Source organism: Papaver somniferum, chromosome 11 (genome assembly GCF_003573695.1).
Source record: "Papaver somniferum cultivar HN1 chromosome 11, ASM357369v1, whole genome shotgun sequence".
Lineage (NCBI taxonomy): Eukaryota > Viridiplantae > Streptophyta > Magnoliopsida > Ranunculales > Papaveraceae > Papaver > Papaver somniferum.
The window spans coordinates 13,503,255-13,526,398 of NC_039368.1; the positions used below are offsets into that span (position 1 = coordinate 13,503,255).

The 23,144-nt window shown below is 36.9% G+C and overlaps 5 protein-coding genes across 5 annotated transcripts; 1 reads left to right on the forward strand and 4 right to left on the reverse strand.

The window, feature by feature from the left end:
- Positions 1–996: 996 nt before the first annotated feature.
- Positions 997–1,969, forward strand: LOC113322006 (CASP-like protein 4B1). Its single transcript, XM_026570002.1, has 3 exons — positions 997–1,391; positions 1,521–1,656; positions 1,741–1,969. Exons 1-3 carry the CDS (start codon positions 1,033–1,035, stop codon positions 1,930–1,932), a joined length of 687 nt encoding a protein of 228 aa, XP_026425787.1. The 5' UTR covers positions 997–1,032; the 3' UTR covers positions 1,933–1,969.
- A 55-nt stretch (positions 1,970–2,024) lies between these two features.
- Positions 2,025–4,251, reverse strand: LOC113322005 (probable WRKY transcription factor 33). The gene is made up of 2 exons (XM_026570000.1): positions 2,902–4,251; positions 2,025–2,805 (listed from the first exon to the last, which is right to left on the reverse strand). The coding sequence occupies exons 1-2, from the start codon at positions 3,813–3,815 to the stop codon at positions 2,286–2,288; spliced, it is 1,434 nt and encodes a 477-aa protein (XP_026425785.1). The 5' UTR covers positions 3,816–4,251; the 3' UTR covers positions 2,025–2,285.
- Positions 4,252–8,506: 4,255 nt separating this feature from the next.
- On the reverse strand, positions 8,507–12,189 carry LOC113324144. The gene is made up of 8 exons (XM_026572473.1): positions 12,144–12,189; positions 11,441–12,048; positions 11,103–11,360; positions 10,671–11,000; positions 10,356–10,598; positions 10,097–10,107; positions 9,320–9,755; positions 8,507–8,929 (listed from the first exon to the last, which is right to left on the reverse strand). Exons 2-8 carry the CDS (start codon positions 12,026–12,028, stop codon positions 8,507–8,509), a joined length of 2,289 nt encoding a protein of 762 aa, XP_026428258.1. The 5' UTR covers positions 12,029–12,048; positions 12,144–12,189.
- Positions 12,190–15,168: 2,979 nt separating this feature from the next.
- On the reverse strand, positions 15,169–16,519 carry LOC113322759 (copper transport protein ATX1-like). Its single transcript, XM_026570903.1, has 3 exons — positions 16,170–16,519; positions 15,984–16,059; positions 15,169–15,538 (listed from the first exon to the last, which is right to left on the reverse strand). Exons 1-3 carry the CDS (start codon positions 16,176–16,178, stop codon positions 15,393–15,395), a joined length of 231 nt encoding a protein of 76 aa, XP_026426688.1. The 5' UTR covers positions 16,179–16,519; the 3' UTR covers positions 15,169–15,392.
- A 507-nt stretch (positions 16,520–17,026) lies between these two features.
- On the reverse strand, positions 17,027–21,342 carry LOC113322758. The gene is made up of 4 exons (XM_026570902.1): positions 20,847–21,342; positions 20,681–20,750; positions 20,484–20,578; positions 17,027–17,223 (listed from the first exon to the last, which is right to left on the reverse strand). The coding sequence occupies exons 1-3, from the start codon at positions 21,186–21,188 to the stop codon at positions 20,520–20,522; spliced, it is 471 nt and encodes a 156-aa protein (XP_026426687.1). The 5' UTR covers positions 21,189–21,342; the 3' UTR covers positions 17,027–17,223; positions 20,484–20,519.
- Positions 21,343–23,144: the final 1,802 nt, after the last annotated feature.

Consider the following 23,144-nt stretch of genomic DNA (forward strand, 5'->3'; position numbering starts at 1 on the left):
AAAAAAATATTTGTAGGTTGCAGCCCCCATCCTGCTTCCTACTGGCAAACAAAATCTATGAACCGAAAGTAATTTACGGGGTGTTTGGATCCACTGTTAAAAGTTGCTTTTCAACTTCAAGAATCAAAAAAGTCAGAAATTGATAATAAAATTGTAGATTGACTTCTAGAATCAAAAAACTTAACTTTTTGTTAAACAAACTTCTTTTGCTTCTGATTTTCGGGACTAACTTCTGCTATTTTTGATATCCAAACATTATCTTAATGATATATAATAAATTAGATTTCTACAGCGGAAAGGGTGCTAAAGTAAAAAAATAATATATATATATATAGAGAGAGAGTAATTGGACCACCCCCTTATCCCATGACCAAAGATTGACCTGTTATGGAAGCAGTCCTCACAGATATGACCAGTCCGGCAGTCCCCAAAATGGCGTTCATAATTTCCCTAACATTAATGGGCTTTATTTTCATCCCCTAGTGCATGTATTCACTGATGAAGATTTACTTATGTGCCTTTTGTGGTTACGTGCCTGTGTTCAAGATTTACTTATGGTTTGCTTTTCGTTTCTTAATCTTTTTAGGTGTAATCTTTAGTCAACTCAACAGTTACTATGAAATTGCGAGTTTGTTTTTAGGAGATAGTAGTAGTCCGTTTTCTTCTTGTAAGAGTCAGTTGCTGTGCAGTTGTTTCTCCAAAAAAAAAAGCTTAAACCTTGTTATGGGCTTCATTTATTTGAAAGCCCAATATAAATCCAATCTCGCAAGAGTCGAGAGACTCGAGCAAAATCATGCATTTCTGTCTGCTTCCCAAGAAAAGCTTGAATGTAACTGAGCAAGCCAACATTATACGGGTCATTTCGAACTTTCGATGTTCCATTAACCGAACTGAGGTAACTAACTCTTCATCATTACTAAATATAAACGGTTATTAGTTGGCCTTAACAAATTTTTGTTCCATGCGATGGAAAATTAAAATTTAATTCATAGCTTTCTAAAATTAGTTTTCCACAATAAACCACGGTAAAAAATGGTGAATGATTCTGATGGTGAAACATCGGAACAACCTAAGAAAATGGGGAGTTCCGGCGTAGAGACGTCAGAGAACCCTCCCAAAAAGGTCAATTCTAGTGATCCCACCATTGTGGAACAACCCGCACAGGCATCTCCTGCTGCAGCAGTTCCTCCACCTGAGGCTGACGTTGAAAGCCAAGCATCATTGACAGAGATTTCATCGATTCTTCGAAGATGGAAGAAAGAAAATTTGTTAAACAAAGGCTCATTGTTTCTCAGAGGTGGAACTTTGTTCTTCTCATTCCTTGCTTTCGTAATTATGGCTAGTAATAAGCATGGTGATTGGGAGGATTTCGACAAGTACCAAGAATACCGGTGAATTACTCAAAATTCCTTTATTCATAAGTTTAGCATCATTGTGCGGGATATCTTGAATGCAAAACACTTTTCTTTTATATATACAGGTTTTGTAAATAATGATGTTCTTGTTTTTGCCATCACCAGATATTGCTTAGCTATATCAATCCTGGCAATCATGTATTGTGGGGCTCAAGTTTTCCACCAAGTTAACCGAATTCGCACAGGAAAAGATTTCATCTCGCAGCCAAAGGCTTTCATTTTAGAGTTTTTTGGTGACCAGGTGAAAATTAGCATCATCATTTTGAGTTGCCTTTTGTTAATTTTACAAACATAATCTTATGGTTGTTGTTTTCTTGGCCAACAGATTATGGCATATCTATTGATATCGGCAACGTCAGCTGCAATTCCAATGACGAATCATATGAGGGAAGGTGCAGACAACATATTTACGGATTCATCGGCATCAGCCATTAGCATGACTTTCTTTGCGTTCCTTACTCTTGCACTTTCTGCTCTTATCTCTGGATTTAAGCTCTCCAATCAAAACTATTTCTAACTTCTAAATAAACATAAAATACATGTGTTCTGTTTCATTTTCTTGTTTTTTGATTTTGATTCTAGATGCACCATGAGACCGAAAAAGAAAAATTTGCAGGTGTATCAAATAAATAAGAATTCCATATCATAAAACCAAGGACTTAAGGTTGTCCAGAGCTTACATGTACGCTACAACATATTTGAATCTGATACCTACGACGACCTGAATCGTAGCAACTCCTACAGTCCGATCCGATCAATAACAAAAACACTAATTTCTTCCTTCTTGATATCAAGTTACAAAATTCCATACTCCACAACTGTTTATTAGTATATACACACAGCTATATCTTTCACGATAGCTAGGCACATTTAGTATAACAACTCCAGAAGCACATCATCTTTCATCGGTTCTGATTTAGTCTCCGAAAATGTGTTCTCTAAATTATGTTGTTGATTCATGTATGAACCATATTCGTAATTCTCCGAATTCTGCATCATTTCTAGTGTATATGGCACCTGTTCATTACTACTGGTAGACATTGCAACATTGGTAATGCTGCTGCTGGTGTTGTTGTTGGATGAATGTCTGTAACTACCCCTAGCAGCAGGAATATCATGGTTATGCTTACCTTCGTATGTTGTGATTACTGATCTTATATTGTTAGCTGCGCGCTCGACATGTTTACGGACAGCGCACCCTAAACTCGTACACTTGTAGTAACTTCTTGGATTAGGATTTCCTTTCACTACTTTCTGTCCATATTTCCTCCATCTGAACCCATCGTCAAGAATATCAATGTCGCTTGTTGTTTGAACAACAACTTTTGGTTCTTTCACAACTCTGCTATTCCCATACCCAGACAATACCTCATTTTCTCCTTCATTTTTCCTGCATAATCAAATACACAAATCATTAACACAAAATCCCAAAAAATTCATTCTCGAAAATGATTGCAAAATTCAGAAGCAAACAAGAAATACTAACCATTTTTTAGATTTGGGTTCGCTTTCGTCCAAGTCACCGGTAGTTCCTGATTTACTCCTTTTAAGAGAAGTATTATCGAATTCGTCGTCGTCAACCGAAGTGGAGGAATTATTATCTTGTGTGGAAACTGACACAGTTTGTGAATAGGAATTAGAAGAAACAGAAGGTTGCTGAACTAATTGAGAAGCAGCAGAAGCTAATGATTTCTTAGATGGTTGAGGTTTAGGATGATTATGACTATCTTTACTTGGTTTGTAAACAACATCAGTAACTTTTCCATCAAATGATATTTCAACTTTCTTCTTCATTGGACAATTCTGATAAGTACATTTATAATAACTTCTCGGATCTTCGCTCCCTTTAACTTGTTTTTGACCATATTTCCTCCAATTATACCCATCTTCTGATCGTTTCTGTTCTCTTAGTGTCTGAATTGGTTGGTGTGGGTAATGCTTATAATCAGACTCTGAATCTCCACTTTGTAACGGAGTGTCGGTGACCGATGGCCGGAACGAAAAATCAGTGATTTTCTTCTCTTCTTCTTGTTTAATTTCTTTTTGATAATTGTTACTTGAATTTGAACTACCCATCCAATTGAACTGCTCTTGAGCTGGAAATGCTCCAGTAGTTGGTGATGGAAGAAGATAATTATTAGAAGAAAGAAGAACAGGGGAATCCAAAAACCCAGAAGGAAAATTGAAAAAAGAAGGAGAAGGGCAACCACCAATAGGTAACGAAGGAGGAGAATTCGACTTGAATTTCGATTTAAACCCAAATTCAATCTGTTCGTTAAACAACAACCCTTGTTTCACAGATTCATCGTCTTTAGTTAAAAGATCAGAAAATGAAGAATTCATCATAAACTGGTTTGGAAATGAGAAATGAGGACTCAGTGAAGAAGGTGATGAAGCCATTGGAGATGACAGAATGAGTTGAGGACGATTGTGATGAGGACGAAGGAGCAGGTGAATTTTAGCGATATGTAAAGGGGAAGTGAGGTGTGGGTGAGTGAGATACCAGATTACGTAACAACTCTATTTAAGTAGCTTCTTCAAAACAGAGGGAATGGAAAAGTTTGACCGTTGAAAAAATGGAATAGGTCAAAGTTGATGTTCTGAAGAAGTCTGAACGAAGGAGATAGGCGGCTGTTTTGAGTAAGAGAGTGCGTCGTGCCACCTCAAGGGATTGTGATTGGAGAGATAGGAATAGGACGTGAAACTCATTATAGACAAGTGGCGGCTTGATCAGTTGCGATGAATGTGGTTGGTGGTGGGGTCTGTAAGTATTTATTTTTATTTTATTGAACGTGGACATTTTAGTTGAGTAATAAAACAGTTGAGTTAGACCTAACTGTTGTCTAGAGTCTAGAGTGAAGCTTGGAGTTTACCCTCTTTATGGTTTTGTTTGTTGTTAAAGACGTTTAAATTAGGTTATGTAGAGTGTGTTGACTAATGAAATTGGTGAAACAAATACCTAAGCTTAATATGTGATTGAAGTGAAGTTAGGTAACAAACTCTCCGGTAGTCTCTGCTAAATGTTACATGTACAAAATGCCATTGAATCAGATGATCACACAAGAGATAATATCCCTATTTGGGGTCAGGCCACCCATTTTAAACCAACAAATTTTTTTTGTAGATTTGCTAAATCTAACTTATTAGATATTTCACACTTTCCCACACAAGCTTAAGTTGGCACTAGCTACTTCAATTTTTCTTGGGCTTGATCACACAAGAGAGAAGAGCCTTATTTTGGGGGCCAGGCCACCCATTTTAAACCAATAAATTTCTTGTACAGAATTGTCTTTTTATTTTATCTTTGAGATAGTAACTCTTAAACACGAATCCAAGAAGAAAACACTTTGATTCTGAGTTTCAATAAAAAAAAATCATTTCTCCTTAAAACCCTAAAAAAACAAATTTCACATGTTCTATTTGATTGCTCTTCTCGGAACAAAGGGAGGGTTTCATTTCATTCATCACCCGAATATCCAATATTAGAGCTTTAGCCGAGATGGAGGAAACTTGTGCACTCCTTGTTTAAACACTTCAGATTTGTTCTGCCTTGCTACAGACCTATCTGTTACGCCCATACCTAATTCACCCTTGTGTGCGAAAAGTCTTGTGAGAGGCGGGATTTTTGTCAGGACCAGGAATCGATAAAGCTAGCATTTCTGATTTTTATGTACTAAAATATGCATCCTTCTAAGTTAAATCACATCAATGTGCTCTACTCTCTTGTGTGATCAAGCCCAAGAAAAATTGAAGTAGCTAGTGTCAACTCAAGCTTGTGTGCGAAACTGTGAAATTTCTAACTGAGTTAGACCTAACTGTTGTCTAGAGTGAAGCTAGGGATTTACCTTCTTTATGGTTTTGTTGTTAAAGACATTTAAATTAGGTTATGTAGAGTGTGTTGACTAATGAAATTGGTGAAACGAATACCTAAACTCAATATGTGATTGAAGTTAGGTAACAAACTCTCCGGTAGTCTCTGCTAAATGTTACATGTACAAAATGCCGAAATCATTTTTCAGTATGATGTTAGTCTACCTCTGATACATAATCTCAATTCTAAATCTTTGCCCACATTAGTTGACCTTCTTTCCATAAACGAAAACAAGAAATTTTGCTTAGAGTTACGAATTTGAACACGGTAAAGAAAATAACATTAGACAGGTTTTTTAAAGTGTAACTTCTCGGAGTATGAGCAACACATTTTCCATCTTTTGGAGTAAAAAATAATATCACATCCCCGGCTTAGTAGCATTAATCTGACTGATGATGTGCTGGATTATCTAAAGTATTGTTGGAAATTGGGTACCAGAGGATGAACATTATAATGAAAATAATGTTGTATCACTGATTTTAAGGCCTTGCGATTCTTTTTAGCAATTATTTCGACCATTTCCAAGAAATTGGCGAGTACAAGTGGTCAATGAAATATTGCTTTCACGATACAATGAAGCCCTAACAACTTGTTGGATTCAAGAGTTGTACTCCCTTGACCCAACCAAGAACACACAATATGAGATTCTAATGATGCTTAGAGGGAAAAGTAGACATAAATTTGATGTGATGAATAGGGAGAAAACCTTCGTCATTTATAGAGGATTTCATGTCTTATGGAGATGTCTTTTCATCTCCAACATAAGCTTTCAAAAGGCATCCATTAAGGGGAACAGACACGTCTATAAAATGTTCTGGAAAACGAATTAGGTTTTGAAACTCAAAACCAGAAAAAACTCTGGAAATTAAATTATGTTTGCGCCCCTTTCGTAACGGGGAACATATACCGAAAATATCCAACAAGAATATGCTTTTCCTTGTCGGTAAGCATAGTGATTACTTTCTCATCAGCGATCAGTTTCTATAATGAATTTCCTTCACTGACCCAACAGAGCAAATTCAATGGCCAGCAATACTGCCCTAACTTCAGCTTCGAGAGGATTAAGCAATATTTGATTGTTTTTCCTACGACCCTGAAATTGCGCATTAGAAATGCTAGCACCACCACCCGTCGTACAAAAAAAAAATGCAGTATCAACATTGAGCCTGGTCCAGTTAGCATCAAGAGGTTTCCATCTTGCTAGCCTTCTTCTTCTGAATTGGGATGATGCCGGGTTTTTTATCTATGACATAAGAGCAACCACAGTCATGACCAAATTTTGGGACTATACCCAAATTTGGTCCCAAATTCAGCCGCAGTGGTACTGACTAAAACCATATTTAGTCCAGTTAATTAGGGTTTGCGACCAAATGTGGTCGCCAACCCAGACTAAAATGATTAATAGTGGGACGGTAGTATAGTGGGCGTATGATTTCAGACGGAAGTATAGTGGACGCTCCACATCGGGCGTACGTATAAATAACGTATGATAATGGGGCGGATGTATATAGAGCGTTTGAGTTAGGCGTTATTATAAACACCGCCGGGCCATACGTAGATAAAACCTACGCCCCATAGCAGACGCAGTTATTAAAAACGCCTGGTTTGGACGCAGTTACTAAAAGCGCCCGGTCCGGGCGCATGTATTATGACCGTATGCGGGAGACGGACGTATTATTAACGTCTGTGTGAGACGCATGTTTTATGGGCGTATGAGTGAGACACATGTTTTATGGGCGTATGAGTGAGGCGCATATATTACGACCGTATGGAGTGGGCGCATGTTTTAGAAGCGTCTGGGATGGGCGCATATATTAGGACCGTCTGGAGTGGGCGCATGTTTTACGAGCGTCTGGGACGGACGCTCGTATTATGAGCGTTTGTTCGGAGCGCATGTGTTACGAGCGTCCGTTACCAGGCGCATGTATTACGTGCGCCAACGGTTATATTTTGGAATTCTGATTTTGGTTTTCTGATTTTCCGACCGTTTGATAGATTGCAACGGCTCTTTCGTATATCTATATATAGCATTTGACAAACTTATTTCTGCATAATCTTATCATTTATAATTTCTATTTCAAGAAATATGGCACCACGAGGTCCCAATTTTACAACAGAAGAAGATACAATGATATGTAGAATCCATTTAGCCATATCTCAAGATTCTGCTACCGGAACCGATCAACCAGAAAGAGTATTATGGAGTCGGATCAAAGATAAGTTGGAAGAAGCCCTGCCTTGTAAACCAAAACGTACTTGGACTTCTATCCAGAGTCGATTTCAGGGAATCAGTAGACAGGTTTCACTTTATTCTGCAAAAGTGTTGGAAGTTGATGGTGAATATCATAGCGGATGGAATGAAGTCTTGAGGGTAAGTAATCGTCAATTTTTGCACCCTTAATAATTATATACATGTAATTGGAACTGATGAGTATTGAAAATAATAACAGGTTGAAGAGATAAGAAAGCGATTCAAAGAAAGTAATGGTAACAAAAAATTTAAGCACGAAGAGTGCTACGAAATTCTAAAAGATAGTATCAAATATTCAGGATGGTCGACGTTTGTGTTTGATTCAGGCCAAGAAATGGAAGATTCTCAGAGTGGTGAGGAAAACGCTGATATTGAGGAAACAATTCCAGGCGAGTCCAGTGATGATCTAGATATTGGAGATATAGAGAACACACGTAAGCGTCAGTTGGGGAAGAAAGCATCGAAACAACTAAAGAAAAAAGGGAGAGCAAAATCCAATGCCCAGGAGGAAATGCTAGAGGATATAATTAAGGAGCAGCAAAGTTTCAATGAACATTACAAAGCACAATCACTAATGAAGATGGGACAGAGACAAGCTGAGTTTGAAGCAATACAAGCTAAGTCTGCGGCAAAGTTTGCGGCGAAACAAGCTAGGCAAGAAAAACTCGATTTAAAGAAAGAAGCGGACGATGACTTGGCTATAATGTTGAAGGATGTCTCTACATTGGACACTGTAACAAGAGAGTACTTCGAACTTCGAAAGATGGAAATACTACAACGCAAAAGAAACCAATCTTAAAGCATGACCGAATTAGTTGAACCTTAATATTTATCATTAATAAAAAAATTAGTGAGTTTTAGTCAATTTTAGTGAATTTTAATTTTTATATGATAAATAGTACATTAGTAAGCAACGTTACAACATATTTTCCGATGAAGAAATACGATACAACATATTTCCATCCCAACTTAATAATTATCTCCAAAATTTGACCATATGTGTTCGATTAAATCTTGACGCAAGCGAAAATGTGTTTCTTTATTGTGTATAGCATGACGCCGATGTGCAGCTCTCATTCTGGAAAGTTCCTCAGTACCTACCCTCGATATATTCACCGGTTCCGACCTGCTACGTGAGTCATATTCATGTGGCCAATCACCGGGAAGACGCTCATCCTCCACTATCATATTATGTAAAATAATAACCGTTTTCATTATATAGGCAAGCACATCCGGGTTCCACATTCGTGCAGGTTGTTTGACAATGGCAAATTGTTGTTGCAGTACACCAAATCCACGCTCTACATCTTTCCGTGCTCCCTCTTGCATCGATGAAAATTTATATTTTTTCGGTGTATCTGGTTGTTTAATGGCCATCACAATAGTAGCAATCTGTGGATAAATGCCATCACCGAGATAATATCCCATATCATATGCATGCCCGTTTACTTCAAAGTTCACCGGTGGTGTTTTCCCGTTGATAAGTTTTCGAAAAATATAAGAACGATTCATTACATTAATATCATTGCAGGAGCCGGGCATACCAAAAAACGCATGCCAAAACCAGAGATCATGTGACACCACTGCCTCTAGCACAATACTTTCACTCCCTTTATACGCGGTGTATACTCCTGATTCTGCTGACGGACATCTATCCCATTTCCAATGCATACAATCCACGCTCCCCAGCATCCCAGGAAATCCCCTGTCTTTGTTTTCTTTCAGCAACAGTTCAACATCACCCGCAGTTGGTGAGCGTAAATATTCTTTCCCATATAATACCACAATCGTCTTGCAAAACCGACGGGTTGCTTCTAAAACGGTGGTTTCTCCAATGCGTAAATACTCATCTATTGCATCTGCTGCACATCCATAAGCTAACATTCGGATTGCTGCAGTTACTTTCTGATGAGGGGATAATCCAAGAATGCCACAAGCATCTCTTTTTTGAGCAAAATAAGGATTTCTAGACACTACATCTGCCAATATTCGGTTGAACAATTCTCGCCGCATTCTGAATCTCCTACGAAATATGTTAGCTGGGTAGGTGGGGTTGTCAGAAAAGTAGTCATTCCAGAGAAGTATATCTCCGGCTTCACGATTTCTTGGTATTTTTATACGAGTATGAGACCATGTCATACTTGTAATGGCAGTTCCCAAACTAACTGCTAGATTATTTCGGCTCAATGCAACCGCATCTTCATCTGATGAGTAAAAGCTGTTATCAGAGATCGCAGAAGAAGAAGTAGAAGAAAATTCGGAGTCCGAAGAAGAAGAAGATTCAGCGTTATTGTCACAGTATTCCATTGGAATGTATAGTTTGAGAAGTGATTGGGAGAGTTCGAAGAAGAAGAATATTTGCAGTGTTGGTTTGTATTCACCGAGATATGTAGTATTGGTTTTATAGACACATGATAGACACTTATGGCATTGCAGATTGAAAATGCGAGTGAAAAGAATTGACACTGCAAAGACTAAGACTATAGCTAAAAAGAAGCGACACTGACCGATTGAAAATGAAGGCTTAAAAAGAAATAACACTAATTAAACTACAAGTACCGAAACGGAGGCTGAAAAGAAATCAACATGTCAGAATGAAAATGGAGTCTGAAAATGGAGGCTAAAAAGTAACCCTATATAGAGATAAGATAGGATATTGTAGGAGTTTCCAAAGTGGAGGCTAAAAAGTACATATCCAAAATGGAGGCTAAAAAGTTACTTATTCATCAGTAGGAGTATGCGATGGTGTTTTCCGTGGTGGGATAAACGTCATTCTCGGATGGGGGTTAACAGACGACATTGTTGATGCTTGACTCACTGGAGCCCACACCGCTGGTGGGATAGTTTCAGAAAAACTGCCGAATCCAATAGGGGGACGCGGCGTTTGTTGCATACGGAATTGCATCTGATCCTCCAGGTAATTGTTACGAGCTGAAAGGCCTCGTATTACTTCATCTTTTGCCTTTAAACGTATCATCCTGTCTTCCGTTTCATATAATACAAACTCGCGAAACGCACGATTAAAATCGGCATGTTCTTGAACTAGATTATAAGCTTCAGGCTGTCGTTTAAAAAAAAATAATTAAGAAATGAGATTACCATATATTTTAATATAATGACGGGATGTACTTACGTATGATAATTGTTGTGGTGGTGGAATAGGTACATGCTGAGCAGGTCGTTGAATAAGGTGTTTAACACGGTCACCATCAACCCCGTGTAATTCAACTACCCAATCGACTTTGGTCACGAATTGATGGAAGTTAGTTACATGTCGCCAATATCGCAGATACATATTATATGAAACAGCTTTCACAAACATATTTGCATCTACCCATCCAGCTTCTTTCACAAGTTTTGCTTTCTCATGACTGACCTCGCCAATTTTAAATGGTGGATTTCTAGGAATTCCAAAAGTAGGATGATTTTGCCTCCAAGATCGTTCTCCTAGGTACCACATATTCTGTCAAATTACCAGTAATCAGAGAAAATAAGTTCTTCAACTTAGGATAAAATGATAACTTTGAAGTAATAATGTTCATATAAAAACAACGTACTAACTGACCTTGCCAATCCAAGTAAATATAACCCTTTTGTTTGAAAGCTCCACAGCCCTGCGACCAACATCAGAGTCAAGAACACCAATGGCGGATTCCCACGGTCTCCATGTCACGATGTCTGCAGTCAACTGATTAAGCGCATTCCTACAGTGAACAATATCGATAGTCTTTTTCTTCGCTTTCCACCGGGAAGTTCTTGGCCATTTTTCTTCACTAGTTGGGTCGCACGGTCTACATATGCCCAGATATTCATATCCCCAAAACTACTCCATCATAACCAACCAAATAAATCAACTGCCAAAAAATATACATTTAAATGAAATAAAAATAAATAATAATTTACCTCTAATATTTGGAACGACCCAGTTAATGACTTCTGTCCCCTACCAGATGCGTTGAGTGCCACATACAATTTTGCAAAAGCAGGACCACCCCAGTCATACATATCAACTGCATTTAGATCCTCAAAAGCAGCTAACCAAGCCGCATCAATGTAGTTCTTTGCATTGGAAAAGAAAAAATTTCCCAAAACATACATAAAAAAGGCCCTCGCCACTTTTTCTGCAAGTTTGTCATCCAAATTAGCTGCAACCAAGATATCTTCTTTGAAATACGTAGTCAAAAATTTAATTGTGATTGCATCTGAAATCCACTGTGCCGGGGGGCGTTTTTTTCCAGAGATTGGGGGATCTTCATAATCTAAGGGTTCTTCTATTTCTGGAAAAACATGCTCACGGACATAATCAAATTTGTACTTGACTGGGTTATACGGAACATCATCCCCAATTCCAATACTCAATCCTGTCAACACTACCCAATCAAGCGGCGTGAATCCCATTTCACCAAAAGGGAAGTGAAAAGTATGCGTTGTATCCCACCAACGTTCAACAAGATAATCAATCACTGGGTGTGATGCTTCTCCTATTTCCATGGCTAATAAACGTCCCCATCCTGCCTTGTCGATAATGTATTTAATTTTTGGACTATGTTTTGTTATCTCCTTATAATAAACAATGACCGAAAAGAGTGAACCACGATGTTGGTACCTGAATTTTGGATCGCTTGAATATGTAATATCTGTAGAAGCGTGTTTGTCACTATCTTCCAGGAAATTGTAGTTATCTAGGGATACCACGGACGGTGTTGTTTCATCTTCGCTATCTTCATCGAACCCGGTATCTGGAACTTCCAAATCTCCAACATTAGGGTCTATTTCAGGCTCCATTGGACCTTTACCTTTGCGTTTCTTATTATTCATCTTTTTTCCTTGTGCAAATCTCGACGTTATTCTGCTCAACATCTGAGCACGATATAAATACAAGTTAGTAATTGTTTTTTCTGAGTTTACAGCATCCATAAGAAGTTCTATTCTATATTATAGAAGATCAAAATTTACAGTATAGAAGATCAAAAAAATTTACAGTAAAGATTATTTTTTATTTACTTACAGTATAGAAGATCAAAATTTTTTAAAGTAAATAAATACGAAAATTACATTAAACGAGTTTGAATCTCACTACATACACCGTCTATATCACAGAACTGTTTAAAATTTTGTATCTCCCCTTGTGTGAGCAACAACAATACATGTTTAATGAATTTGAGTGAACTACTACAGGTGATAAATTAGAATTATTGTATTCTATCAATCATGTTACAGTGTGTTATTTCGCTATTAGATGATGATGCGGAAGTATATAACTAATCAAACAAACAAACTAATCAAACAAACAGTAATCAAACAAACAGTAATCAAATAAACAGTACATAATCAAACAAACAGTAACCTCACGGTATTCTTAATGAAATCAACATGCAATCCACCGATTCCACCCAAACACAGCCTAATTAATCGTAACTTTAATATTTAATCAAATTATCCAACCAAAAACAGATTACCCCAAAACAAACCATACCTTTAATCTTCAATCAAATTTGCCCGCACCCGATTAACGAATAAGATTAGTCGTTTCTTTCACAAGAACTCGTTTCTCCGCACCCAATCAAATGGCCGTCACATGAGATTTAGGTATTGCCCTAGATTTTTACTTAGGTTTCGTCGTTTTTTTTTCTTCTGTAAAAACGTAGGTTATGTAAAAAGAGGAGGAGAAGAGGATAAAAGAAGTATATATTCAGACGCTCTTTCCTAAAAGCGCCCCACACAAACGCTATTTCTGTGCACGCCCCATCGAAACGCATTTATTAATAACGTCCCAACTAGACGCACTTATTAACAACGTCCTAACCAGACGCACTTATTAAAAACGTCCCAACCAGACGCCTCTTTCATGCACGCCCCACACAGACGCTTCTTCAATGCACGCCCCATTCAGACGCTCCTTCTATAAACGCCCCAATCAAACGCATCTTGTATAAACGTCTCACCCAGACGCATAAGCCATTAACGCCCGAAACATACGCACTTTATATCTCCGTATGAATGGGACGCACTTTTAATCCCCGTCCCTGTAGACGCACTTTCCATCCCCGTCCCATATCCGGCGTTAATTATACCTACGCCTCAATCAAACGCGCATTATACCTACGTTTCACTCAAACGCATAATATAAAGCCGCCTAATCAACAAACGTGAATATAATTTCCGTCTGACATCGGGCGTGTGTATAAGTTACGCTTCACCAAATTTGGTGTTCTACCACTGCGCTTGAACACCCAGAATACCAAATTTTTTTGGTTTTTAGTCTTACTTTTGGTATTTGGTCCGTCTCATGGCTGTGGTTGCTCTAAGGAATGGTATAATTAAACCACTACTGGGCTTCTTTAATAATATTCAAAGGATGAGGATTTTTGTTGTCTAACACTTTCTCGTTTCTCTCCTTCCAAAGAGTCTGTAATACATAGCTACTCATTCAAGTCTGTTTGAATTAGAGTTTAGCTTTTATAATTTTAAAATATTCAAGTTAATGTTGTCCAACAATTTGACGAAAATAAAATTATTCCTTCTGATAGCTCAGATTTCTTATGTGCTAAATATTTCGGCTTAACAATTTATTTTTTTATGCTGAATGGTTGGGTGAAGTGAAGTTGTTTCGAATTTCAAACATTTGTTTGATCCGTAACTTGAATGTTAAGTTTAGACAACCAATTTCCAACTCGAAACTTGAAGTTGAGTAACCATAAAAATTAATCTTAATATCTGTTTTTTTAGTCTGTGTTGATATTTATAATAATTTAATAAATGTCATTATTTATTTTTAAGTACCATTTTGTTTATCCATTAGTACTTGAATCAATCTCTTTGTAGGATAAGCATAATATTATACAACTCTGTAGACAATAAGCCAACGACAAATTATGTTTTATCGAAAAGCCGGTCACCAATTCCAAGAATTTGATTTGAAAGTTTAAGTTGTTTTTTTCGTGAATATGGAGAAGCATAGAGGAGCTACTTATGAAAATGATCAGCAAGTACTGTCAAGTATAGTCCTATATCTCCTAACTTTGCATGTCATGATGGATATTATCTCTAATAATTACTTTAAACTTTCACTAAAATGCCAAAACTTTGCCAAATTATGTTGTGTTAGTGACGAGACTCGAGAGTGGATAAGAGCAAGCTAGTATTACTGATCTTTTAATTGGTTAGACAAACTTTGTACAAATCCATCCCTGAAATAAAAGTTAATGTCTCATGAAATCTTAATCAAACATTTGCATTATCACTGGTGGGGAAACAAACATATCATGGACGAATTCAGTATTTATGGTCAGAAAACAAAACGGGGATCACCAATTCACCGATATACACAAGAAGAGGAAACTTTAATATTCGTACTTGCTGATCAATCGTCTTAATTGGGTCTAGAGTCTAGATATCTTCCCTATCCCGTATGATACGTCAAAGAAAATTAGTACTGTATATAATATATGGTTCAATTCTTCGTCAAGATTTCTTCCCCATCCCAATAAGTAGGGCTGGGCTGACTTTCAAACCCACGTTCAAGTGTAATATTACCTTATCAGGAAATATCAAAACATGGCCACATTTTGAATGGGACCGAATCCTTCCGGCGTCAAAAAGTAACATGGGAAAATTTTGACAAGAGAATGTAATCCAAGTCTACGGAAATTATGATACTCGGCTAAAAAAAAAAGAATTAATCCATGAAAAAATTACAAAGCAAAAACCTTCGAGTTTCTCATGGTATAGCAAGTAAGGGAGGTCACCCACTGTAGTCCCGAAGACTAATAACTAGACACCACCACAAGTACGATACGGAAGTAAAAATATTACTAAGTATAATCAAACAGCTTAGATCGTCCGGTCCATTCATTCAGTTAGTCATCAAGACTTCTTCCTCATCCCAAATACTAGCACTCTTCCCCATTTTCTGAAGAACTTTAATGACTTTTTCAGGTGTAACGTTACCGGAGACGGTCAACTTGTTGTTCTTTATATCAAAATCGTATGTCTCAAGATCTGCAAGCGTCAAAACAAAACCAAATCATTTATTGGGAACGCTCAAGTACTAAATTCTTGGTCATATTGACTTCACAATTACTCATTTGGACCTTCATCAAAAATCCATTTTTCAACGGTCAAAACCTTGAAAATTTTGACATTTGACTAAATTCTCTCCCTCTGAAATTCAAATGGCGTTTGACCAAATAATACTCTCCCTCTGAAATACTAATTCATCTGAGTTCAGTGTATTAAAAGCTGTTGCGAATAAAATAACATGGTCTAATAGCAAGTGACGGGGGGAGCTGGTTCCTTATTAAAATGGGTGTGCGCCATTAGGATTCTCCTGATTACGTGATGATCGAGATCATTTTTTTATATTTGAGGAAGAATATTTCAGTCACAATCACTTCTAGAAGGGTGAATGAATAAAAGATTTAAATGATTGCGAAATAGAAAATACCTTCAATCTTCTTGATGGCCTTTCTGATTTTCTTCATACACTCTTCACAGTGCATGCCCACTTTTAACTCCACCACCTAACAACAACAACATCAGATATTAAATAACGACCACTCTCAGTAAACACTCATTCTTGAGAGGAAAAAAAAAAGAGAAGGAAGCTGCAATAGAGATGGAGAGCACCTACATTCGTCATTTTAGTTCAACTTCTAGTAGAAGAAGAAAGCTTAGCTTTTTGGTTGAGAGAGGCACCAAAATCAGATTTTGTTGTATGTTTATATCAGTAACTGGCTTCTTCAGCTGGAATGCAGAACTTAGAACGGGAACTCCAGTATATCGTAGAAACACAATGGCTTCCTTCATCCATTTATATAGAATGAGAGTAGATGCTCGTGCTATTCTTGTCTGGTGGGCATACGTGCTCTAATAATACGTAAGCAATCCAAATTCTTCTGTTAGGGAAAAGTAGGAGCAATGTTTGGCTCAAGCTTTAGACTTGAACTAGCCAGCCAGAGAGAGAGAGATCAGTGCTCTAGCGTAGCTGTGTTAGCCAACAAGCACAAGCCAAGCCATTGCTGCTTTTCATCTTTATCAGCCATTTCATATCATCCCATAATATGCTTTGCAGCTAATATGGCAAAAGTTTGAAAAGCGAATTTCTCTTTATTTTTTTCCCATCCTACCTTTACAAAAAGAACGAATGCTGTGTGTTTGAATCTCCCTTTCAGAAACAAAAAAACAAAATTTTCTGTGATAAAAGTCTATATACGTGGTTTCCTTTGCTTCCTAGAAAGACTTTCGGTACCCAAATCAATCATGGAAATATGAAACCAAAATAAACCTTTCCAATGCGAATCCGCGTCTACCTAACTTGTGCATTCCTAGCCGTGCAAAAGTGCACCAGAATATCGACATTTTTCAGGTACAGATGTTTCAGTTGCAAAATTGCAAAAATTGCCATCTGTATTGTAAATCCCCAGGAAATACATGGCTGGCTAAAACGGATAAGAGTTTTGAAGTAGGTTAACACACTTGGGACCAAGAGGACAAAGATTAAAAATCAATGATTCCCTTAAGATGGTACTTAAGTTTAGTTATGAAAGATAGTTATACACTTTGGATCTGTCCAGGAAGGAAATAAATTAACAGAGGCGAAAGAAAACAATTTGAAGATCCATCCAGTGGTAGAGCCGTACAAGAAAGTATAAACATGAACGATGGGGCACAGCTCCATGGAGGCACTGAAAAAGGGATGAAAAGTAGATAAGCACGAGTTAGTCTACGAACATCTTATTTAAAATTCACGCATAAAGTAGCTAACAAACTAGTGCCTCTGAAAAGGTACTTCAATAATGAACAAACTATAAACGAAGCATAGAAGGAAATTCACAACACTGACTGAAAATGAAGTTTTGCTAGTTGCTCATTAATTGAAAATATCACATACGACACTTTACAACCATTTCAATGACCAAAGAAGAGATTAGCAATTTCTCAAAAAGGGGCAAAAGAGTTTAGGACTTGTGCACATGCAACTGATTAATAGGAAATTTCCCAGACATCATAATGAGGAAGAACCAGAGATAAGCACAAGTAATAAATGGTTATTATTATATCCACTAGTCGATATCTAAAGAATTTATTACCTTTTGTCGATATATCTATTATCTACAAATGCATTTTTCACTTTCTCATGTGCATGCTTTTAGCACAGGACAATAAAAGAACATATTCATAATATTTGAGGAATCCGCTTTTTAAAATTCTTGACTACATGTCTTAGATGCCTAGAAGCTTCATATGATGTATCACCTGGTTCAAGCAATTCTTCCCGAGTAAGCTCCAGTTGCATGTAACTTTGAAACAAACACTAAAACATCTCTCAAAGTTGAGTAAAAACATAGACCATCTCTTAGTGACTTTCATAGTAATAGAACTAATTTGACCATTGTATTGGCAAATCAAATTGTTGTTTTTTACGGTTTGCAGAACATATAATGTTTAGCTTAAACTAACAAAAAAAAAAAGATCAGCTTAATCTGAGTCAGATTAATAACAAGGCGGATTCAGGTCAAGTGTTAAGATTATCTTAAGGTTAATGCTAGCTAAGGTTGAGTAATACCTTTTGTATCCTATGCCTCAGCTATTAAGTTGTCTACCATTCATGATCGAAATGTCGCATGACAAAGACTCTCTTCTGCCCTCTTATACAAATAAATTTTCCGATTTTTCTATCATTCGAGCATGAATACAAATAGAAGTAAAAGGCTAAGTCATTAACCAAGTAGTAGCGAGACAAAATATTTATTCTTGTAGAAGCTATTGATACTATATATTATGATAAAGTTGTATACCATGGTGGTTGTACTGTCTAAGATGTTCTAAGATGTTCATTATGTTGAAAACTTATATGATATAAATCTGATTCAATGAGAGCTACAAAGTGATTTATATGCAATAAAGAGATCATGTTATAGTGCTGAATTCTATCTGCAATCGTTGTTATCTTAATGTTGTACTGCGTGTTAATACCAGGAGCAATATTATTTTCTATCTAAGTTTTGTGCATAATCATATTTATGCCAAACATACGATGATTATGTAGCTCAACTTCCAACACCTAACATAAAACATACTTAATAGAACCATATGAAATTGCAAACTTGACATTGCAGCATTCCAGGGTTAGGTTTGGCTTTAAATATGTATCCGAATGAAGTGAAATTTATAGTATCCACTACTTAGGTATCGAAATTACTACTGGTAAACAAGTAAAAGGAAGCTATAGTAATGATGATAACCTTGAGCCTTCATCACGAAGAGGTGGTAGAAAGGGTTATAACAGTTTGATTTTGTTTTGAAGGGTATTCTTATAAAATTCAGAACCCCACCCCGTATAGGTTACTTTGTTCTGATATGGAGTCAAGAATGGAAACCATAGTCCAGCACTAACTCACTCCAATTCAACTAGTTAACACGGCTACAATATGTTACTAGAGAAACATCTCAGTGATTGGTGCTGGTATTCAAGAACTCTGCTGGAGACGTAAAAGTAGACTTGCAGTGTTCGGCTTGACGTAAAGGTAGACTTGCAGTTTCCAATTCCCATTCTTTCTCTTATTTATCGAGATTAGTACCGGGTAAACAATTAAATGAAGCTACAAATATTGATGATAAGCGTAAGTCTTTAACACTGAGTGGTGGTGGAAAGGGTAATTAATAATTCTTATAACTTTCTTTTAATTGAAAGGTGATTCTTGATAATGTGCCAGAACCCCGGATAGAGATTACTTTGTTCTGCTACAAAGTCAAGAATGGAAATAGCTTCATAGCTTTGGTACATGAATCCCTTCCAGCACTCACTCACTCCTGCTCGACTAATTAACACTTATTACTAATATATAGGTCGCTATGGAAAAATCTCAGTGATTGGTGCTGATATTCAAGATCTTCTTGTGGCTTCTTCGCATAGCACTCTGCTGGATATTATCAGATCCTAAGTAGTTTGGATTCTTCATAAAGTAGTATCTCCACAGAAAAAAAATACTACAGTACCTCAATGCAGGAGATTTTAAAAAACCAGAATGAAATTGGTGTCATGTTACCAATTCAACTCCAGATGGTGTATAAAATTGAAAGGGTACTCTAATTGGAGCATTACGAAACTAACCAAGTAAGATTACAGTAGCACCCCACTATTTCCGCTTCACTAATATTCTTCAGCAAGTTTTCTGGTGGAGAATCCAAGCTATTCCAAGCTTGGTAAAAGTGTGGAATGTCAAGTCTAATGGCTTCCAAGTAGGGTTATTCCACACTTCTTCCAAGCCATGTTCCAAGGTTCCTTGGGACTTTCGCTTGGAATCCAAGCGAAAGTGGCAATCGATATGACGCTGAGCTTCAATTGTAATGATGCTGGATTAGTCAGCTAATCAACTACCCACGCTGGTGTTTTAGTTGGGTTGAGAATTGTGGACGGTTGACTAGTCAAGCGCCAGTCCAATTAGCCAGCGTGCTCTTGCCGCTTTGGTAGTTTCCACCACCAGACTTGCTCTATGTGTACTGCTACAGTCAGAATTATATAGAAAACTAATAGAGAATGTATAAAATGAGTGCTCGCCTTTTAGAGTTCACAGGTATCCATGGAAACTTTCTGCACTAACTGCTAGTACTAAAACCAGGTCGAGGATGTAACCTGAAAATGTGCCCACAGGGTAGGAGACTCCTCTCACTGTCCTACATGCGACAGTGCTTAAGCTATGTACATGATTTTAATTCGCGTATAAGACCCATGTTTACCAATTTCAGTACAGTATAGCCTTTTGCAGTGTGAATGACTTAACAATTCAATAGATACAGCTTCACACAATTGGCAATTCTAATATAAAAGATTTGACATATCAGGATTCTAATGACAGATTAAACAAAACGCAGCAAGAGGCACTTCAAAAACAATAACAGCGAAGCAATAAAAAATTTGGAGACTAGAGAATTATAGACTCACTTTTTCATTATAGAAGTTCAGCAAATAAATTTGATTCTACTCAACATCCTCCTCCTTATTATCATCTGTAGAATCCGAATCACTCGCATTATACCCTGAGCCAAAATCACATAACACCTTAATCAAAAGTCAATACAAATAAGAAAATAACCGCAATTTGAAAGTGAACAATCAAGAAAGACAGAGAATAAGCTCACCTGGACGCTTCTCGGAAACTTTCCACACCGAAGAACGACTTCTCGAGGCTTTGGCGATCCATGCTCCTCCCTAAAACAACCAAAACAAGAAAAACTCAATTAAAACCAAAGACACCCAAATTTTAGTAGACTAGTACTTTGAACAAATCAATTACAGATTTTTCACCTTACTGGGATCTCTGGAAACACCATATCCATTATAATACATCTGACCAACTAAAACCTGCATACTAATATCACCAGCTTTGGCTTCTTTAAGAGTATCATGAAACCAACGTTTTACACAATCAGAAACAACATCAGACAATGGAATCCTATTATTCTGATGATCTGGGTTCTCTAGTTTCAACTTCAATTTCTCAGTTGAGTCTTTAGCTGGGACTAATTTTGCTGTTTCTGCCATGGGAGTTTGCTTTTTTTGATTTCTTGAATTGTGTTTGTGTAGAGTTTGTCTAGTAATTCTTGAGAAGTCTTGTAGTCTAGTTGTAGAGGAAAGTGATTTTCCCATAAAACAAAATCCTTTCCCTGGTTGAAGTATTCTTTTATGTTATCTGTTTTTCATGGGAGAAATAAATCTGAATCGAAGAAAAGAGGATTTTTCAGATTTCAGTAGGGTTTTCTTTTTATTTTTATTTTTTTCTGAAGCTTAAACCCTTTTTCAACATCAATTGGTATAAAAATAATTAAATATGGAGTACCCAGTGGGTATGTAGCAGACGTTAACAACAGATCCGGCTTCTTTGTCTCTACTCGTTAACCCTATCTTGCATAGCACCGGGCTATCTTGTCCAATCGCCCAAGCCCGGAATGACTCCAGAAAGTACTGCCGACCGGACCACCTGTTGTTTTGCCAGATTAGACCTTCAGCGGTAGGGTAGATGTGACGGAGCGAAACAAAATTGGGCTTCCTATGGGACGGACTTTTGCAAGCTCCAAACTCTCAATACTCCACTCAATTAACTGACATTTCAAATTTTGCTAATTTCTTTATTTTCCTATCAAAACGACGTGTTATCGTTTTCTCCCAAAATGTTTCGTAAACCGACAAGCATAGTTCTCATTTCAAGTAATATTGAATTTTTAAGCATTTTTTTTGTCCTGGGTGATCTGATCAAAGTCACTGAAGATCAGAACATAACAACAGTTGGCCTGAGTATTAAAAAAACTGGAAAGGTTCGAATGTGGAAACTCTGTTCAGTCAGGTTTAATAAGTAGATATTCATAGTAGAAACAACTATCTGTATGAAACTAATAGGTCTTTGCATGATGTTGGTGGAAGCTCTGCGAACCGTTATGTAACTGTTGAATAACTACCTTTCTAGTAGGTGACTTGCTTTTTTATTTTTTTTTAAAAGAATGAAAAGAAGGAATATTGAATCTATCAACCGATCTTCATGTTCTACTTTGAGGACCGAACTCTAATGTCAGGATAGTCGGATACCATCCATCGTCCTGGACGATCTTCCGCAGGTAGCCATAGTAATATAACGTAACTTATCGCCTAAAAAACTCACTGTATGCGGTCATGTCTTTCTCAAATGATAGGAAGTACTCAAAAAAAAGAAAAAAATCGTAATCATCTCTAGATATATGATATATATTCCAACCATTTGTAATCGAACGTTATGGACTGCCTCAATAAAAGTTGTAATCATCTCTCAATATATGGTATGAACTACCCACCAAATAAAATGTGCATCAAATACCCTCTAAATTATTATAGAAATAAAGTTCATATTATCTGAACTTCAAAAGTGGTACCACTAACTTAAAAAATGGCATGCAAGGGATTTAGAAGAAAACGAAGAATTATTCAAGTTTAAAGTTGAAAAAAACATGTGCATTGTAGTTAAAGATTGAGCTTCCTTTGGAAGTTGACATTGTTAGAGCAATATTCGGTTGAATCCACAAGTTTTGCTATCTCAAGCTCGTTGTCAATGTTAGTTGATCAAATATGCTTAACTGTTAGAGGAAGACTGGTACAAAAGTCTTCACTAAGTTTGAATCAAATCTTAGGTTGTAAAGGACATCAGCTAAGGGAATCAATTGCGTAAAGCCTTACGAGGTTCAAGAGATGTAAGGACCGCGGCTGTATAAATGAATTGCTTGGAAGGTGGATCCAGTCTCAACTAAATTCCAGTCCGACGTCTGATAGTAGGCTAGTGTCTGTAGCATATTAATAGAGTTTGGTTTTCAAATTTGTACGAGATCCCAGAGTTTTTCTGCTATTACGGTATCCTCATTAACAAAACTTCTGGTTAATTTCTTATGTTTCTCCATTTCCACATTATATTGTTTATATTTATAATTGAATTCACACAAGTTGTACGTATTCAATCTTACTAGATATGATTAGGAGATTTGTTTCTTGTAGAATTTGTATCTTGAAAGATAGATAACATGTTTATTACTTGGAAAAATTCTGATTAAATTATTTCGATACGACTAGATTGATCTTGAATAT

Coding starts and splice junctions, on each gene's coding strand:
- LOC113322006 (XM_026570002.1), top strand. CDS start 1,033: ATGGTGAATGATTCTGATGGTGAAACATCGGAACAACCTAAGAAAATG. Junction 1,392..1,520: donor GACAAGTACCAAGAATACCG/GTGAATTACTCA, acceptor TGCCATCACCAG/ATATTGCTTAGCTATATCAA. Junction 1,657..1,740: donor TAGAGTTTTTTGGTGACCAG/GTGAAAATTAGC, acceptor CTTGGCCAACAG/ATTATGGCATATCTATTGAT.
- LOC113322005 (XM_026570000.1), bottom strand. CDS start 3,815: ATGGCTTCATCACCTTCTTCACTGAGTCCTCATTTCTCATTTCCAAAC. Junction 2,806..2,901: donor GAACCCAAATCTAAAAAATG/GTTAGTATTTCT, acceptor TTGATTATGCAG/GAAAAATGAAGGAGAAAATG.
- LOC113324144 (XM_026572473.1), bottom strand. CDS start 12,028: ATGGAAATAGGAGAAGCATCACACCCAGTGATTGATTATCTTGTTGAA. Junction 11,361..11,440: donor GGTCGTTCCAAATATTAGAG/GTAAATTATTAT, acceptor ATGATGGAGTAG/TTTTGGGGATATGAATATCT. Junction 10,599..10,670: donor CACCACAACAATTATCATAC/GTAAGTACATCC, acceptor TTTAAACGACAG/CCTGAAGCTTATAATCTAGT.
- LOC113322759 (XM_026570903.1), bottom strand. Junction 15,539..15,983: donor GGCCATCAAGAAGATTGAAG/GTATTTTCTATT, acceptor TGACGCTTGCAG/ATCTTGAGACATACGATTTT.
- LOC113322758 (XM_026570902.1), bottom strand. CDS start 21,188: ATGGGAAAATCACTTTCCTCTACAACTAGACTACAAGACTTCTCAAGA. Junction 20,751..20,846: donor TTTCCAGAGATCCCAGTAAG/GTGAAAAATCTG, acceptor TGGTTGTTTTAG/GGAGGAGCATGGATCGCCAA. Junction 20,579..20,680: donor AGTTTCCGAGAAGCGTCCAG/GTGAGCTTATTC, acceptor ATTTTGGCTCAG/GGTATAATGCGAGTGATTCG.